This window comes from Dicentrarchus labrax, unplaced genomic scaffold (genome assembly GCF_905237075.1).
Source record: "Dicentrarchus labrax unplaced genomic scaffold, dlabrax2021, whole genome shotgun sequence".
Lineage (NCBI taxonomy): Eukaryota > Metazoa > Chordata > Actinopteri > Moronidae > Dicentrarchus > Dicentrarchus labrax.
The window spans coordinates 15,566,119-15,585,997 of record NW_026136706.1 but is presented as its reverse complement, the minus strand read 5'-3'; the positions used below and the strand labels follow the sequence as shown (position 1 = coordinate 15,585,997).

Sequence of the window (19,879 nt, the reverse complement as noted above, 5' to 3'; positions counted from 1 at the left end):
AAACTAAAACTAGTAAATAAACTGAAATAAAAATTAAAAACTTGACAAAAATGATCTGAAACAATATTTTTTATTTGCAAAACTAAAAATATACAGGAAATTTCTTTATTTTTATTTTGTCAATTTGGTCAAATTGATCAAAATAAACAGGAGGTATTGGGTGTTGGTTTTGAGTCAATATCTTTGTATTGTAATACCTCTTCTGGTAAATAGTCCCCATATAATAATAAAAAGATGAAACTAATAAAGTCTAAACTAAAACAAACCCTTTGTAAACAAGACGAGTGCTCTGTAAACTATAATAACTGCTCTGTTGGGAAGATTTGCTGCTATTCTTTGTCTTATGTGACAGTGAATTTAATATAAAATGTTCCTTTATTGATCCCTTGAAGGAGAAATTACAATCAGACACAGCAGCCCAGGGGAATGAAGTGCAGAAAGAACATTAGTGTAAAAGAACAATAAAGAATCACAAAAATAAGATATAATAGAAAAATATATTCTATAAAATATTTTCTTTTATGTAAGATAACTTGATGTTAATGAAACTGCACAGTAAGAATTCAGTTTTTTAAGCGTTTTTATTATATTTGACAGTTCAACACGTATTACACATTCACTTCGAATCAAATCTATTAAACATACATTTCAGTTGCTTTTCCACCATCTTCCCTTTGGACTCCTCACATGTAACAGAAACAGTTGGTCTATCGTCAGCGGTGACCTACAGTACAGTGGATGCTACCTGAACACCGCAGTAGTGAGAAGAGGTGAAGAAGAAACTCAGTCGTGGTTTTTTACACCTTGAATTATTGTGATAATGTACCTAAATGTCTTTTTTTTTTTTTTTTTATGGAAACTGGACATAAAACAACAACAAATGCACTGATTGACATTCATATTACACAGAGCTGGCTGTACCTTCCTTGCATAGACTTTTAGGCTTTTAGTAAGACAGTACAACTCCAGAGAAACAGTAGTAAACTTTGCCCTTCGTAGATCTGCTTCAGGACAGACGCCAGACTCTTTGGCTGCATGAAATTATTTTTTATCAAAAAATAAATATACAGTGTGCAGAAGTATTTAAATATATACAAAACTTACAACATTTCATCGTCTATACAGTGTAAAACCAAATTCAAAGACATGAACCCGACTAATTCCTGAAAAGCTTTATCTACAATTTCATTTAAAAATTCATTTTAATCCCCTAATGAACAAAAAAAAAAAAAAAGTTCAGTGTGTTCACGAGTAGCTTTCATTGTCAACCCAAGTTGTCATCCACTGCTTTTTTTCAAGAGGATCGAGCTTGACGTTCCCGTCTTTATACTCAGGAGTTTCCTTCCTTATCCGCACCGCGTGGTAACGAGGGACGCTGTCCTCTCTCTTGGAGCGTTTGAAGAATCCGCACTGGGAAAGGAGAAGCATTTATTTTATTTTTTTTAAATAAGCAAGAAATGTGAGCAGATATTCATGCACGCTGTAAACAACCGAGGAGAGATGTGCAGGAATGTGAAGCATGCTTTGCAGTTTTCAAAACAGCCAAGCAGTAAAAGAGATGTGAGCAGAAGCACCTGCAGAGCACAGAACAGTTGTTGTTTTAAAGAGGGAAACATTAAGCCTGTTGGTGAGAAAATGCACTGATTTCTTGGCAAAATTCAGAGACACATATTGTACAAATACCAGAAACTTCCAACTCTTACACAGAGAACGGTGTCGATGTTAAATTTAGGCTAAAACGTTTTTTAATATAACGTCAAATGTTCCTTCATCCGCTCAGTACAATATGTGTCTGATTGAATTTTTCTGCATTAAGTCAGCTGATTTGGCTGGAAAAGTGAGTTCATTAGTCAGCGAAGTAATCACACTCCATGCTGACAGCTTGTTTTTTACCCCTGTTCAGAGAGTATAAATCAGGCCTCAGCAGAGAGTTTGTCTTTGTCAGAGGGCTGAACATGGATCTCTGCCTTGTGATATGCAGCATCGTATTGGTCTTTTGTTGCTCTCTTGAAGAAACCACACTGAATGGAGGGAGGGGGGAGCAAGGGTGATGAAGTGTTAAGAGTGACAAACGGAGTCAGTATTAATGGATTTCATTACACTGTTACACTCATAATTAGTGTTGGTGCTCAAATGTCACATTATATTAACCCAGTTCTCATATTTATCACCACATATCTCTTGATTATATTTCACACAATAATGACCTGAATTAATTTATATACATTACAGTCACTTGTTAGCAGGTTTATATGGAAGGTCATAATTATTTGAATCTCATAAGCAACTATAAATACTTTCTGTTTTTGGGGATTTTTAAGGAATACAGTTTGACACTTATTCACTTTCTGTCGTTAGAAGAAGATTAACACCAGTCTTAATACAGAGCCACAAAGTTATCTAGAACATAACTGCATAAAATGGCAAAGTAAATATTAAACAAAGTGTTAATTTGTGAGCTGTAGAGGGGATGTTAGGCAGGTTTTAGGAGGCCTGTCCTTTAGCTTCATATTTAAAGTACAGACATCAGAGTGGTAGTAAGTGGTGTTGATCTTATTTATCTCTCAGCAAAGAAGCATATTTCCTCAAATGTCAAGACTGAACCATTCCTTTAAATACCATGACATAGCATTATACATTTTTAAAATGTATGTGGGTCGAATTCCCAAGTTTCCAGCCTTTTCTTTCCCCGACCGGTGTATATGAATATGTTATATAAAATCATATATATATGATTTTATATATGTATATATATATATATATATATATATATATATATATATATATATATACACACACATATATATACAGTTACAACACCATTAAAATGCAGTTTATTTTTATACAGTATGAATTATGAACAAAGCATCTGTTCATTTACTTTACCTTTTGTATTTGTTCTAACTATATTTTGTATTATATAGTATAATGTAAAATCACAAGTACAGCTTCTACAACTTTTGTTGACTTGTTGACTGATGTCCTATTTTTTAAATTTCCAATGAATCACATTAGTGTAAGAAAGCCTATATACGTCAGAATAATGGCTGCCACAGCCCGAGGTCAGGCCTTCAAAATGTCTATTTTGACAGCCCCCCAAAAAATAAAAAGCTATTCACAATAATATGAAACCATCCTAATTTTTTTTCAAATCTGTAACCAGCAAATAAAAACTAGCGAACAAGAAAATCTTTTCTTCAAGTTGTTTTCTTTTACAACTTTTGTACTGTTCACAGACTTCATCTTTTCTGACCTGATTTCCTCAAACGGCTGAATGAAGTTCATGTTCTATTTTCATCCTACATTACCAAACATAGGGTGACATGAAGACGTAACCTCCCTGTACTCACCTTCCAGAGCAGAAACACCAACAAAGCCAAAATCAAGACTCCTGCGAGAACGGCCACCAGTATGATCCACCAGGGAACTCCACCGTGCTGTGCTACTGCACTTTCTGGGGACACCGTCACTGTCACCTGTGAGGGAAACCAAGAGATCAGGTGAGTTCGGATCAACACAGTAAACAGTTAATCAGTTGTTGCAGCTACTTACATCAGTGTCAGGGGTTTTCAGGATTATGTTTTTAGCCTGAGTATGAAGGACGAGCGAGGCCCTCACAACAATCAACAAGTGTGAGAGAGAGGCATAATCCTGTGTGGAAAGAAAGACAGTTGCTCAGGTAAGACCCATGAATCCCACCGATGAGACACGTGGAAACAATGAAAGCACAATGTGTTACCTCAATAAAGGTTGAGTTCCAGAGACGAGATCTCAGTTCAACTACTGTACCGTCCAGGCCCTGTAGGGGGCACTTGAGCACCACACATTTGATGTCTCCGTCACATGTCTAGGAAGGAAAGAGTCTATCACACATCAAAGCAATACATCCCTTTATAAATGAATGTGAATGCATCCATACAAAGACTCACCAAAACTTTATTTTTGCCGGACAGCAAAGACTTTCTGACAACAGTTTTTCTTTCTCCAATCTCACGTTTGGTCCTGGACGCAGAAGATTCCTGAAAGTTCATTTCTTCTCATTAATTCACAGTTCAGATTTGCTCTGCCTGACTTCTGGCAAATGCTGAAGTATAGGAAATAAAGGTTTAAAAATACTACCTGGATGTGTTTGAGAGAGTTGATTTCAGACTCAGGAGAGCAAAGGATGTCCTGCGGTCCTGAAGCAGTGACCTTCACCAGGTACAGAAGCCATTTCCCATCTTTGTTCCATTTGGGCCACTTAATATGTAGTGAGGCTGTGACAGAAGACTTCCACGAGTTGTTTATCTGAGGGGAAAATGACACAACTTGGTTATTTTATATACTAAGACTGTGATTTAATAATCATAAAGAGAAACAGGCGAGTAAACCTACTCTGAATGTATAGGTAATCAAACTTCCAATCTCGTCTTCTGTCTTCATGGCACTTTCACCTTTCACAACGCCTCCAAAAGAAACCTGATTAGGTTTGGCTTCCCTGATGAAAACAAATAAAAATGTATATTTCACATACTGTTGGAAGCACTGAGTATTTATCTGTAGTCAAACAACGGTTTAACACACTTACCCAGTGACCGACAATGGCAATTCAATGATTACTTTAGCCTTTATTTTAACAGGGGCAGTATTTTCTTGCTCACTTGTCCTGAAAAGTAAAGTAAAATACTTTTATTCTTTTATATATTCCCTTATATTTGCAGAATGTGACAGAACACGATGCAGCTGTAGCAGCAGCACTTACGTTTGGAGCTGCAGGTCAATGTCAATCTCCGTGGTGGTGGTAGGATTGATATCCACAGTGTTGAGGATGATGTAAAACGTAGTCTGGTGCAAAAAAAGGAAAAAACGTCTCTCACATTTGAAGCACAACAGCTGATTGTCAGGATGAACATGTGAGACTTACGATAAGTCCGTACCTTTGAGTCTCTCTTAAAAGGATTCCCCAGCTCGCACTCTGCTTGAGAGCCGTTCTGATTGGCGGTAAAGATGATCGGCTTTTCAATATGGAAGAAAACACATTGGATGGTTATTAAACTACAAATCCAAAATCAGAATATACAGTAGTTCTGGCATTTCTTTATGTCAGTGGTATTTTAGTTGGTGTGGTAATGCCAAAATCTGTCTATAGCACTGAGTATTGAGAACATTTAAGTATTAAAAGTTCCTATTGACAGATACATTCATCAGTTCATTTTTGGGGGATAGTTGCAGCCTAAAATACCTGATTTCATGGCAGATTTCCAAAAAAATTGCGATGCATATTGTAATTTTCTTGGGCATGTTTTTGTAGGCAATTTGTTCCAGTGAGATTAACATTTCTAGTAGTAGTCGGGGGATTGCTATGATTGGAGAAACTTGCAGGAAACTACAAGAATTATTTAAAATTTGTGCATAAGTTGCAGAGATCTGACAAAATTGTAAAGTCACACAGAATTAACATTGATTAGTTGAATTTGAGTTAACTGGTGCGAGCCCAACCTCGCAAATTCCTGGAGGGACTGATTGTTACTTTATCTGACAGTTCCTACTTAAATCAAAACTTTTAGAGATAAAATGGGCACTAATTTGGAAAAGTACAGCAGCAACATTTAACATTCGATAAGATGGTCGAACAACAACATTTTTGTCAAAGGTATCGTAAATAAGTATTGTTCTGGTATTGGTATTTAAGGGAAACCTGGGTATCGTATTGACACTAGTATCAAGAAAGAGCACAGACCCAATGCTAACTCATAGCATGTTAGCATGGTAATGACGCTCAAAGCACAGCTGAGCTTCAGCACAGATGAAAGACACTAGAATGAACGAAATAAAGTTTATGTGTACGCAGTTTTACATCCACAGGGGGTCACTAGTGTGGCTGTACACTTCTAGTCTTGTTTACCGGTGTTTGATTTGAGCGGACTCCAGAATATGACAGCGTATCTCGGAAAGTCCCGACCAGCTTGGCCTCATAAGCATCGTCTCCATTCATGTTGCTGACTGTCACCTGCAGAGCCAAGTCCTTCCTGTCATAACTCAGATGAAACACGGGGATGTTTCTCTTGCTGCAAATACACAAACACACCATTCACAGGTTGAGATTTATGGGAACAAACAGCCTTATGGTAGGTTTCAAACATTAAAACGGACTTTATTAACATTATTTAATGCAGATATAATCAATGAATGATACTTTAAGATCACTTTTTTAACTTAAAGTTGAAATGTCAGAACTCACATGGGTAACGGGGTGTATGCGTCTTGGCTGTTTGGTTTGTAGTATAATTGGTAATCCATCTTCAGGTTACTTCTACAAATATGATCACTTCCACATCCCTCTTTTACAAAATTGACCTGCAACAACAACAAACAACAACAAAGGCATATAAAAACTTCTCTCCACTGTGAACATCTTTTCATTAACTTAACAACAAATGTTCTGATGTTTACCTCGGTGACGTCTTTGCTCGGCAGAGAGGAGTCTAATATGGGCATGAGCTGAGGAAGGCCGTTCCTCGTCTTCTGTCGTTTACCCACAATTTCTGCAGACACCTCAATGGGAATGCTATTCATCTTGTCCTTTATATTGTCCTGTGCAAATCAGAAAGAGCCACAGTAGTACGGAGCATAATAACTGCTTCTACCTCTGTTCTATAATACAGGAGAAACTGTTTACACTGAAAAAATGTTACATTAAATTTTATTTTTGTTATTAGAGTTACTATTCTTTGAAAAAGATATTTCACTGTAGACATTTTTTTAAAATACTTATTTAAAATACATTTTCTAACTGCAGCCTGTCTCACAGCTGGCTTTGGACCTGACTGTCTCTCCTCAGGGCTGCCTGAGAGGATCAGCACTTTAAGTTTCAAGCAGCCATAAATATTATCTGAAAAAATATTTAAGAAAAAATATAGAATTTGTGTGAAAATACTGACTTATATTAATTATTGATTAATCAATTGATTAATCCTTTAGTCTATAAATGTCATAAAGTAGTGTAAGTAGTACCATTTCCTAAAGCCCAACATGATGTAATTATATAAACAGTCCAGAGATATTCAGTTTACTATCACATAAGATAAAGAAAAGAGACAAATCTTCACATCTGAGAAGCTGGAATCAGCTCATGTTTGTGATTTGTACTTGGAAAATGTCTGATATGATTAATGGATTATCTAAATAGCTTATGGCTGTCAACTAATTAATTAAACTAATTGTTTCAGCTTTGTATTATGTGTAGGACAGGATCTAGCTGAGGCTAGATGTAATCTTCACTAATACACAGTAATAACAAAGAAATTCTCTGTTATTTTGAAGTGTGATTATATCTTTCAGTAAATTCCTCAGACAAGCACAGACTAACTCAAATGTTCCTGTCCGTTGCTCTCTGAGTGGATTATATCTTGCAAATGTGATTTATCTTCATGGCATCTGTGTTTTACCTTCAGTTTGGCTTTTATCTTAATGCATGTTTCCTGTTTCTGAGCGCGGAGGTCTAAGGTGCCATTAAACTGGTAGTCTGTTTCAGTGCGAGATTTGTTCAGGAACATCACTCTGGAGGACAGCGCCTGTTTCCTGCGATCTCCGTCCGCTTCCACAGAGTAGCTGATAGCTGCAGAGCAGAAGGAAAAACATGTAAGAACAACTGAACAAATCTTTGTTAGTTTGTAAAAAAAATAAAATAAATTTTATATGATTTCACTTACTTAGTCTTTGGTTGTAAGATGCAGTGTTTGCTTTGTAGGTGAAGCATGCCTCCACGGTGAAGCTAAGGAAAGGAAATAGATTTTTTTAATAATTCTAACAGGATTTTTTAAATTGAGGTCTGCTGAAATATCTAAATATTAGAACACGAACCAAATGCTGTCACCACAGGTTTTGATTGTAAGGTCAATTTCCTGTGGAGATATTTTGACATCTCTCCTGATGCTAATGACTGGCCGTGCCCTGAAAGAAAGGTTGTTAAATGAAGTTGTGATAGAAATCCGTAAGGGTTTTAATTTGCTTAAAACGATATAATGACATAATATAAGAACAATTACCTATAGATTAGAGCTGTGTCCGACAGAGAGCCTACAGCCACGTCGGGATAAGAGTTACTGTCCAAGTCCATGTTCCCTGCCAGAGAATATCCAAATAATCTCACATTGTGTGCTTTTCCTGAAAGGATCTGTAATGAAGGAGAAATCATTTATAATTACAAATGAACGTGGTTTCTGTAACGACACATCAGGCTTTCTGAAGAGCCGCTGTGAAGTTCAGTGCGGTCGGCTCTGGCCGTCGCCATCTTGGCCATCCTCACTCCATCGTCTCAAGGCAAATCCAAAAATAATAATAAATAATATGAGGCAGCCAAATGAAGCCTGGTTACCAAAACAGACACCTGACGGCATTCACCTATCACTTAAAGTGTCTATCCCCTTAATCATGCATCATTTTAAGCATGTTACATGTTTATTTCTGCTCTGACGTTGGACATTTTAATATGGGACCTTATGGAGTTGGGAAGGTGAGCGTATAGTTTGTGTTAAGAGCTTTTCGCTGCCAACAACCACCTGCTGCGGCCAAAAAACGTCTGGGAGCTGTGAGACTGAACAAAACCGGAAACTTGTGGACCTGAAAACCAAAATAATAATCTGAAACTCACTATAAAGTCACTAGAGCCGAGGAGAGCTGCAGAGTCAGGGAACAATTCTCTGTGGGTTTATCGCTCCAACCAACTCCTTTTACATATAAGCAGTCACGTCATCCATTGTTAACATGAATATATTTTCCACAAAAACCCACCTGTGCAGGGCTGGTTTTGATCCCTTGTGCAGAGCCATGATAAATGTAGACATTTCCCGCTCCGCCGTCATCATAAGGAGCTCCGATTGCAATGTCTGTGTGAGAGAGAAAGCAGTTTACTTGACAGCAACTAACAGAGAAAACATAAATAAGCCACAAAATGACAGCTCAATTACCTTCATACGAGTCTTGATTGATGTCTCCAATGTTCTCCACTGCAATTCCAAACATCGAGTCTTTGGTCCCGTTTAGACGTATAGGAGTGATTCTTTCCCACCTTCCCGCCTGGTTGATGTAGACATAAACAGCTCCTCCAATGTCTCTGTTCTTCATGTAGAACTGAGGGGCTCCTACAACTATGTCTTGCCACCTATATCAAAGAAGGGAGGTAAATATTTATAGCTATCATACAGAATATGACCTCATAAGACACATTTACAATAAAGTAATCTTAAAGCTTTACAGATGTTTCTCTTATGTCTGTGTCTAGTTTTCTTCATTTTGCAGCTTCCTAATAAGATTAAATTATCTGTATACTATAGCACAATAAAGACGAGGTGAAAATGTTTCCTACCCATCATTATTCAGGTCAACTACAGCCACGTCATATCCAAAGGAGGATGCAAGTCCTGGCCCATGCAGAATGTGCTCCACCAAAAGTCTGTTGGAGACGTCGTTCTCTTTCTTCAACAGGACCACAGCTCCACTATGATTGGCTCTGGGCGCTCCAGCCACCACTGTCAGGCCACGACTCCTGGTGATTCTGTGTCCCGAATCGAGGGAGAATCCTAAAGTGGGAGAGATGTGTAGGGAAAATCTTATTTTACACTGAAGAACGGGTTTCTTTGAGTCCTTTATTTTTTAACCTGCCAGTGAGATGGCTTCAAGATGTCCTCACATCTTTACGCAGTTGCCCTGACCAATCACTAGGAGTCACTAGTGCAGCAACAAGGATACGATCTCTCACGGCTTCTGATCTACAAACACTGCCAATTATGTTTTCTGTCATGCCCTTTTTTTATCAGCCAAGAAAAATGCAATTAACTGGTAACTATACTGGGTACACGACGAACAAAATGAGCCAAGATGAATTTCATGTAAAAAAACAAGATCATGATCATGACGTGCGTGTTCCCTTTAAAGCAATCTATCTCATTGGTGTCAGATGTGCATATTAAACAATTTTGCTTTAACTACCAGAGTTTCCACACACAAGACACATGATTCTGCTTTACTGACAGTGATCTCTTCCCTGTTCTAAACAAATCTGACTCTTGATTGCCTTGTTAGCATCAGAGTACTTTTATTCCTTTGTTAGGCACAACTGAAGAATTTGATGCAGTCGAATACAACTGGTCTGCCTTTACTGTGTTGTTTTTTTGACACTGTCATAGAGGAGTTTAGAGGAGACTTGTTACAGCAGCAACAGGACTAAATATTTTTAGTTTTAGTATGTTTTGTAGACACTCACCGAGATAGCTGTTGGCAGGAAGAGGTACAAGCTCAGGATTCAAAAGATTCTCATCTCCGACTTCATACGGGCCGTCATCGTACACTCCCATCTCTAGCAAAGTGTTGTTCTTCTGCTCCACTCGTACAATGCCTGCAGAGGAGGTGAGAGAACAGACACCACATGAGAAACTTGATTCTCATGGTGAATACTCTAAAGCGCTGTGAAGGGATGTATAGTTGGTGACCTTTCCAGTTGTAAGCGCCTGGTGCTCCGAACACAACGTAATGGTAGTCCTTGGTGAAGGTGGCCGCCAAACCCTGCTGGCAAGACCCAAACATCTCATGGCCTCTGGCTCTGCCCTCACAGAAGTTCCAGTTACCTCCGTCCTCATCGGAGGACAAGTCGATGGTCAGGTCCTGGCTCAGGACATAGCAGCGCCCGGTGATGTCCAGAGACTCCTGAGGGCTGTTCACAAACAAGCGTCTCTGATAGCGATGAGCACAAGTCTGAAATACCAAAACACAGCTGAGTTTAGGTTCATACCAAGACCAAACCAGGACGTAAGGTTACTGGAACGATGGTTTAACTCACCACAATCTTTCCCCCAGGTCCCTGGCTCTGAACCGTCACCCCCATCCACTGATTCTCCTTGTTCTCAGTAAGCACGTTCTCTTTAAAAATGCATCAAAAAGAGACAATGATATGAGCACTGATAGATAGACAGACAGACAGACAGACAGATAGATAGATAGATAGATAGATAGATAGATAGATAGATAGATAGATAGATAGATAGATAGATAGATAGATAGATAGATAGATAGATAGATAGATAGATAACTCACCTTCATTATCAAATACAATGCGCTCACAGTCACTGGACTGGGTAATTTCACATTGATAAAGGCCTCCTGTGATGTTGGCTGTCTGTTTTCCTAAAGCTCTGGCTCTGGGTGCACCAATCAACAGCCTGAAGAAAAAAGACAAAACAAACAAGATTTACTTTTTGATGTAGCTACCTGTCATCACCTATAAGTTCTATGTTCCTACATTTCTAAGCAGCAGCAGCAGCAGCAGCTTGTGAATGTGGGAAGATCAGTGACGACAGTGATGGCATTGCAACAGCATGTTTTTCTTGTCTGTCTGCCTTCTTGAAATACTGATATTGTGGTTGTCAGCAAAGATATTAGTTCAACTTCTTCATTTATGTGTCTGTCAAAGTGAAAAAAACAAAGTTGACGTTTGTTTCAGATGAGCCATTTTCTCTTATTAAATCACATGTAGCTATGCTGCAAATATCTATAGAACTACAATTCTTTATTATTTATTTATTCAAGTCCACTGAGAGACAAACACAGTCTGATCTGTTGCTGCAGCTCCACTGGAGGGGTTGGGGTTAAGTTGGTAATGAGTGAGGGGCAAGTGCTGCTTTTTCACTTTTCCCGAACAGAGGATTGAACAACCTTCCGGTCACAAGCTTGCTTCTCTAACCCAAGAACAATAGGGCCTAATAGCCATGAGACCACAATATGCCTGCTTCATTTCCGGCTTGCGACCTGTGATATATGTCATACCCCTCTCTCTCTCTCTCTCTCTCCCTCTCTCTCTCTCTCTTCCTGTCTGATTTTACACCGTCACTATCAAAGAAAATCAAAATGACTAAAACAAACTGACAATTACAATAAATAAAGACCCTGTTAGAGTTACTGTGTCTCAAAAATGGTCAAATTTGTCGAAGATCACACTTAGATCTAAACGCAGAAGGATCAGCCAGAAACCAGGACGAGGTCAGATTCAATACTGGACAAAGTCCTAAAACCAGATTAGAATTGACAAAGTTTATATAATTTATTTATGTCCACAACAAATCCCTGTTAATATTACTATCTATACTTATACAGTGCTAAGCGCGGTTGAACTGTGTACTGTTGATATATACCGTTCTCCCACAATGCAATGCACAAAGGAAATGGGGGGCTGAAGGAAAGACATTAGAATAAATTATGAGTGACGGTGAAACAGTTCCAGAAAGCTAAAACTAAGTATTAAAGCATAAGCAATACATTTTGTATGAACTTGGGACACAGCAGTGGCTGTGTGCAGCCAAACGCTAACGTCAGCGTGCTAACAGGCACACAACGATAATGCTAATATGCTCATGTTTAGCATGTATAATGTATACCATTGTATATTAGCATGTTAGCATGCTAACATTTGTTAATTAGCACTAAACACAAAGTAAAGCTGAGGCTGGTGGGAATATCATCTGTTTTGCAACTAAAATTCTGGCTTGATGAAAGTTAAGAGATTATCAGAGTTATTACAGTTCATCCTGAGGGCGACTTGGATCTCTGTGAGAATACATCTAATAGTGTTGAAGACATTTAGCTCACACTACAGGAAAAGTCAAGGGATCACCACAGTCAGGATATATTGTCCGGGTCAGATGGCTATCTGTACAAAATGTGGACCATTCAACCAACAGACAGATTAACATTGCCATCCCCTCAGGGCTAAAAACTACTATTCAAGGAATTTAATGATGGATGACAGTTACAAAGTGCTTTACACAAAAAATTGGGCTTGGGTCAAATCCTTTAGAAATAACTCAGTATAAAGTCGAAACTAAAAGTATGTTTTCAGTGTTTCAGTGTGAAAGATGATGATGACTGACTTATTCCTTTGGGCGTGTCCTTCCAGAGCCTCGGGGCCCTGGCTATAAAAGCTCTGGTGCTTAATAATAGTAAATGAATAATACATTATTAACATAACAGACATAAATCTGTTTCTCTACATGTTTTTGACTAATGCACATATTTTGTATTTCAGAGGATGATTCATCAGGTTCAGCCAGTAAAAAGCTGGTTGTGTTCAATCCGTCTCTCAAAGAGCTGTGGTATTTTGTGATAAGAAACAAAACTTCACTTCGGGACAGTAGACTACTGTCTGACATTCTGCAGAGGGCAAAGGAGCAGCGAATCAGACAATTTGGAGTGTGTTCGGTGCTCTGAACAACCACGGTTGACTGATCACAACTTCTCCTTTAAACCCTCATATTAACATAGCCTCAAAAGTGCACGAAGAGAGGGAAGTGTTTCACTCTGAGATCACATGTGTTCAACAGCTTCTCTTTTACACATGTATTTCTAAACTTGTGTATTAGATACATACAAACATTTTTAAAATCTCTCACAGATTTTATATTAACTCAAGACACAATATTTGAGACTGAGAATTTATGAAATATCTGCAGTTTGATGTAATCAATAACTTGGGACTGGACTTAATCTGCAGGAAAAAAAACATAATCATGTAATTTTATCAACTGCTATTATAACTATTCTTTTGTGAATCGTCTGTATTAGTACGCCACTACTAGCATCTGGTATCATTGTGTAAAGTATCATTTACTCTGGTTGTGGCTGGCATCATGTTGACGTGTTTTTAACTTCAGATAAAACTGATTGTATAAAACTGGAATACAACTGAGACCTGAACCAACAGTTTGCTTCCTTCTTGTACTTTCCAAATGAACCGCTGCTCTCAACTCTGTGTTGTTGTCTGTGGTGGCACATACACCAGTAACTTTTTACACAGTATTTCAAAAGACCTGTGAGCTATACACAGAAACCCTAAACCAGTAACATTTCCTGTCAGTGGCAGCATCCTGCACAGACAAACTCAAACTTCAAACTTCAACAATCCACTCATCTTGGTGACGATGCAATCGTTTTATACAAGACTACATATCATTAACATCTTGTCAGCAATTGACTGAACTGATACCATTTATGGTTACTGTTGATATATCTGTCAAACTTTCTGTTCTTGCAAGGGCAAGAAAAAAATGGGTTCTTGATTATAGACAGAAGCACACAAAAGCTAGCTAGCTAATTAAACTAACATTAGTTACTTGATTTAGTTAAAATCACGTCTCTGGCTGACTCGTACAGTGGTTGTTTTTAAATAAATAAGAAAATGACGGAACTTGCACAGCTGCACAGGATGGATATGAATTAAAGATATTTAGTGTGATGGCTAGTCAACTACTGAAAACCTCAACAATATATCTAAACGATTAACACACAGTTCAAGGATGTGTCATTTATGGTGCAGCTGACTTATAATGCGCTTATAAAGAGCTCTAACATTGATTTAGTCTTGTGCCAAAACACACCCATAAAACAGCTCTGCCATCTCTGAAAACTTCTACCGTAACCCTGACTGAGAGGAGAAAAAGACCTCAGACTGGATACTTTATTCACTAATGACTGATTAGCCAAACTATAAATCATATAGGGCAACATAAGATTGAATAATGAAATGGCAGTTCAATCTTAAATTGCCAAAACTACAGACATAAGATTATTATCTTTATATGAAATGACCTTTACTGTGATTTTGGGGGGGAAAGACTGCAAGTAGTATATTGTAAGCTACACTATAATGAGTGAACTGACCGGCATACTTACTGTGTAGGAATTTTCTCAAAGGACGGAGAGAGGAAATCCTCTCCACCCCTTTCTCCTCCCTTACAGTTCCTTCTGTTACCCACCTATTGATCTGTGACTCAGCCCCGTTGCTCTTCATTTGCTAAACAAGGACTCTCCCAAGGAGGTCTGATGTAAGACTGAAGGCCAAACTGCGAACCCTCTTTTCAAACAAAGCCCAGTGAAATGCAAATATATACAAAAACCTTTACAAAGTTAGCTTTCTGACATTTCAGCAGTAGTTTAGCCTAACATGTGTCAGAGGGTGATGCCAAGCAGAGTACAAACTAGGAAAACATTTTCTGTGTGTGAAATTAGAGACTGAAAATTGTTATTTTTAATAGATAAATCTATTAATATCTTCCAACACAACATCTCTGCAATCTACAGCTTCAGCAGAGTTGAACCAGCTCATAAAATGGGATTGCTTTAGATTTATAGCTGGCATGATTCATTACTGTCGTTGATCAACAGAGATTTATCAGTGACTATTTTGATAATCAATTAATAGTTTTAGACATATACATAGATTGCATCCACTTATAAATACAGAAAGAGAAGAACTTACACAATGAAAATGCAATAATAAACATTTACAGGATGTGAATCAAAGCTCTGTCCAAGTAGCCGCTCAAAGCTGCTTTTAACATGTACTCAGATTAAAAGTTAAAAAGCCTTTTCTGCATCACTGATAGCTACTTTTTCCTCAAGAGAAGAAAAATCCATGAGGCAACATGCAGGAAAACACCACATTTAGGAAGAGCCTGTAACACAGCTAAAGGAAAACACCTCCAACTTAACAGCAGAGCTACTCAGGAAAGTGACAGTTGTAGAATTTAGCAAGTAGCTGAGGGGTAACATTGACATTACCGTGCTACAACTCAAGCAGACGAGTTCATTCTCAGTTGGGAAAAAAGGTAAATTTTTGTCATTTTTCTGACTTTCTGCTGCAGAAATAAATACAATGTTTGCTTTGTAGGCTAATATAGACTCTGAGGATGTAACTATAGCAGTCAGAAACATTATTCTCAAAGCATCAAACTGTCCTGACGCATTACAACCAATACAGAGGCTGAAATACAGCTCGATCAATAAATACACTGATACAATCCAGTGTCAGCCAGACTACAGTGTGAAACCATGTCCCATCATGCAACATGTCTTTCAGTGCAGTGTAAATGTGAATGCATAGTGACTGGTGTGGATTTACACAGTGATCTCACTGCTCTTTGTTAACAGATGTGGTCCAGTTCTCCCACAGCTGTGCACTCAAAGCTACAAGAACTGCTGCAGCTGTTCTAACTGTTTCAGTTTACGCACACAAACACACAGCTTTGATTGGTGCTGACCTGTGATTGGCTGGGTACACATCCCAGAGGAAATCATGAATATTCACTACAAATTTAAACTTTAAGTAAAGAATAAAGTTTAAAACGAAGACTTAAATACGTTTTTTACTGTGTTTATTGAACTTTCTCTAAGCTGTGTGGTCTCCTTTCAAGTTGGCCAAACTTCAGTGTTAAGTTCGACTGGAATGTCTCGACTGATGATTCACTGATGCGTTTAATCTATCAGGTTACATGTGCACAGATGGCCCTGCATGTCCAGTCAAATGTCTGTTCTCTCTGGTTTCATTCGGAGGATGTTACATCCACATCATTAACCCAACACGTTATTCATGGAAGAGGCATCCAGTTGCCTCTTTGCAAGATGCCACATTATGTTCAGTCTGATGTTGAGGACACATTGATCTCTCTTGTTTCTCAAACTCATCGGAAACCAATATGAGAGGCATGATAACGCCATAAACACTGTGAGAACCCAAGTTGTGCTTTCAATGAACCCATTAGAGGAACAACATGGATAGAGTTGCATAAATGGTTGTAAGCAATATGAATAACAAATCACTTTAATCAGAAAATTTGTTTTTAATGGCAGTCAAGTGGAGCAGATTTGGACTTTTAAGCTCTGAAACACAGAAGAGATGAAAGACCGGTTGAATTTAATCATTCTAGTCACACACGTCGCTCACCAAACATATTCAGCGCTCAGAAAGAGCCCTGAAAAGGCTCTTCACATATGATTTATTATAATCACATTAAAGTATGCAGCGGTAGCCAGTAGAGATTTACAGCTGCTAGCAATCGTCATCAAACACCATGTCTGAATAAGAACAAAGAGACAGATGCAGAGTGTGACACAGCGCTGACTTGTAGTTTCATGAGTTCAGAGCGTTCAGTGTGTCCCTCAGCTTTAGGTTAGTCAGGGCTGTTCATTACCTTCGTCTGTGTGCTCCACTGAACTTTCACTTGACTTGTGACTGGCTGATTATCTTGGGGTCACATGAGGATTTAGAGACGGGATGCTGGTGAAGAACGGAGAGCTGCTATTGAGTCCACACTGTTACAATAACCTGTTGAGTTTCTATACAGTAACACAGACTCTATGTGTGTTGATCAAGCAATAAATTGTCAGTAGAGCTGAAACAATTAGTTTACTAATTACTCATTACTCAAAACAGAAGACTCATAGGAAAGTATTCTGATTAATCAATTAATCGTTTAAGTTTTTAACTAAACTGCTGCTTTTCTTTGTCTCGTGTGATCAGCTTAGGACTGTTGATTATGAGCAATTTGATGGTGTCACTTTAGGCTTCAAGAAAGTTTGAGGACAGTAAAAAAAGCTGATTTCAAGTTAGGAATTCTTGTTCTGTCTGAACATCAGTTAAAAACCCCAAAATATTCAATTTACTATCATATATGACCAAAAAAAGCAGAAACTCAAAAGATCTACAACCACTGATAATTTCTATTAATTTAATAATTATTAATTAATCTGTCTGACATTTTCTCAATTCTTCGTTTTCCCAAAGCCTAACGTGACATCCTCAAATGTTCTGTTTTGTCCACAACCCAAATATATTAAGTTTATTGTCATAAAGGACTAAATAAACCAGAAAATATTCACATTTGAGAAGCTAAAATCAGATAATTTAATTTTTTTTTTCTTAAATTACCCTAAAAGATGCTTAATTCAATAGTTGAGAACTAATCAATTAATCAAGTAATAGTTGCAGCTCTTGTCAGCAGTTTCCTTACAGATGTATTTCTGCACAAACAAACCAATGTAATGATGCTGTTTATGTTCTCAAGAAGCAGCTTCTACACGTGTTGTGTGCATGTTTGCTAAAAACTGGAGCAGCTCTCTCATAGATCAGAATGTAAGGAAGTGAATCTTCACTCTCCTCTTACTTTTATTGGCTGAAAACCAACTATCAGCCCTGTGTCACATTTTGAGCCTCTGTTTGCCCAACAAATATTACATTCATTTCATGACTTTCACTCTCTTTACACTTGTCAAGTGTGACAAATGCAAAAATGCCTTTTTTTTACGTTCTTTGTGCACAAAAGAAGCCTTGTAAAAAAACCAGTAGCTGCCTGCACACAATTGTCAAAACACTAGTTAGATAAAATTCCACAAGTTAAGCCTAATCTATGAGATCTTTAGGTCCTGTTATCAGGGCTTCTCATCCTTGCTCTCTGTTTGTCGACATGCTGCTGCAGAGTCCTGTGCCTGCTAACCCGAGTATAACACAGTACCTCTTGCATGCAGCCTCACCCTGGTCACAGGCTTTGACACGTTACCTCCCCCTCCTCACTTTACCCCCCGTTACACTTTGTGTGGCAGGATGACGAGGCTCACTACACTGATGTCTTTTCTGCTCCCTCAGGGATAGCCAGAGGAAATGATTTACTGTAGTGTATGTGCCGACCGGAATCCTTGAAATGCTGCACTGAGGAAACATTTTACAGTTCTCTAACTCTAACTCCTGTTTACTCTCATTTTGACTCGAGCAGAAAACCTTTCTTACCTGCCTCACTTATGTGAATATGAATGTCTGCCTGAGCTGTTGAGGATGCATTAGTAAACAAACTCTCACTGAAGTCATCTCTTCTCAGCAGCCTACTGTCAATAAATCAAACTTTAAAGGTAAAACTGTTGAGAGGAAATACACCTGCTTAGTCCTTACTGTAAAAGACCCTTTGAGGTTTACAGTGCACCACACTAAACACCACTCATTAGCCGTAAGTGACTGATATTAACAGGAAAAATCTAAATGTAACACTGAAACACGCCTTACAATACAAAGACGTTGAAACGCCATATATATAAGGTGAACACTAACTTTCACTATTGATTAATGTATCAATTATTGTCAGAAAACAGTGAGCCCAAGGTTCAAATTGCTTGTTTAGTCTCACCAACATGTCAAAACCCAAAGATCAATCAATGAGAAAAGTTGATCAGCTAACCAATTAACCATCCTCTCCTCTCAGTTTGACCTTACAGGCTCATTTGCATTACAGTTGTAACCATTGTTTGTTCACTTGTTGTCTTTAAGCTCCTTCCCATTTTATATTCAAAGCTCCACAGGGAGACAGGCAACCTCTATTGACAATCCGAACAATAACACACATGATGTGACAAGAAACACTGTGGGCTTAGGTAGAAAGTTACTACAGTAACTTTTATATATTGTTGCAATAAGATTACAACCAGTGAATGAAAATCGGGGGGGGGTTTGGTCTTGCAAAAGCAGAATCCTTAAATTAATAATGTTTACTGCAAATGATAAGCCAGTAATTGACTTTTATAACTTTAGACAACAACAAAAAAATTAGGTATATTTAAAAGTTGTGTCAGTAATTAAAGTGAACCTGTCCCGTCAGGTGCTCTTATAATGGAGCTGCCCTTTCAAACAAACGACCACAGGCAGATGAAACATGAGAGATGAGCTGCAGGTAAAGACATTACTCACATTCTTTTATCCGGGTTGAGCTGCCGGTGCATGGCGAGGGAGAACCCGAACAGACTGCCCGGCTCTCCGTCTTTCTTGATGACATGACTGGTGTCAAGGTTGAAGGCGAGCACCGCGGATGGCTCCAGGAAAAAATTATAAAATAAAAGTGCAACGTGAAGAGCAGAGGGTCGTCCCTGCAGCAGCATCTCAGCGTTGTCCAGATGTGTCCAGGAGTTAGTCCAATGTTCAGAGCCACTGACCCTGCTGCTGCTCTCCGCTCAGCCCGGTGCAGTTTGACTGAAGACCGCCGCTGGTCGTTTCACCGCCGGACTCTGCTCTACTGTCGAGCGCCCCCTCCGGTCA

General features: G+C 38.4%; 1 protein-coding gene across 2 annotated transcripts; it reads right to left on the bottom strand.

Moving 5' to 3' along the window:
- Window positions 1-562: 562 nt before the first annotated feature.
- Window positions 563-19,827, bottom strand: itga6a (integrin, alpha 6a). Of its 2 annotated transcripts, XM_051403775.1 has the most exons (26): window positions 19,535-19,826; window positions 11,071-11,195; window positions 10,817-10,896; window positions 10,470-10,731; window positions 10,244-10,375; window positions 9,347-9,560; window positions 8,949-9,142; window positions 8,773-8,867; window positions 8,028-8,155; window positions 7,843-7,932; window positions 7,692-7,753; window positions 7,428-7,597; window positions 6,433-6,573; window positions 6,221-6,336; window positions 5,885-6,047; window positions 4,917-4,994; window positions 4,742-4,824; window positions 4,568-4,645; window positions 4,375-4,477; window positions 4,120-4,287; window positions 3,930-4,019; window positions 3,740-3,847; window positions 3,553-3,651; window positions 3,351-3,476; window positions 1,894-2,021; window positions 1,181-1,410 (listed from the first exon to the last, which is right to left on the bottom strand). In XM_051403775.1, the coding sequence occupies exons 1-25, from the start codon at window positions 19,720-19,722 to the stop codon at window positions 1,914-1,916; spliced, it is 3,201 nt and encodes a 1,066-aa protein (XP_051259735.1). In that variant the 5' UTR covers window positions 19,723-19,826; the 3' UTR covers window positions 1,181-1,410; window positions 1,894-1,913. The 2 variants fall into 2 exon arrangements, with proteins under 2 accessions (XP_051259734.1, XP_051259735.1); XM_051403774.1 differs by lacking the exon at window positions 1,894-2,021 and having other exon boundaries at window positions 563-1,410; window positions 19,535-19,827.
- Between the last annotated feature and the right edge of the window lie 52 nt (window positions 19,828-19,879).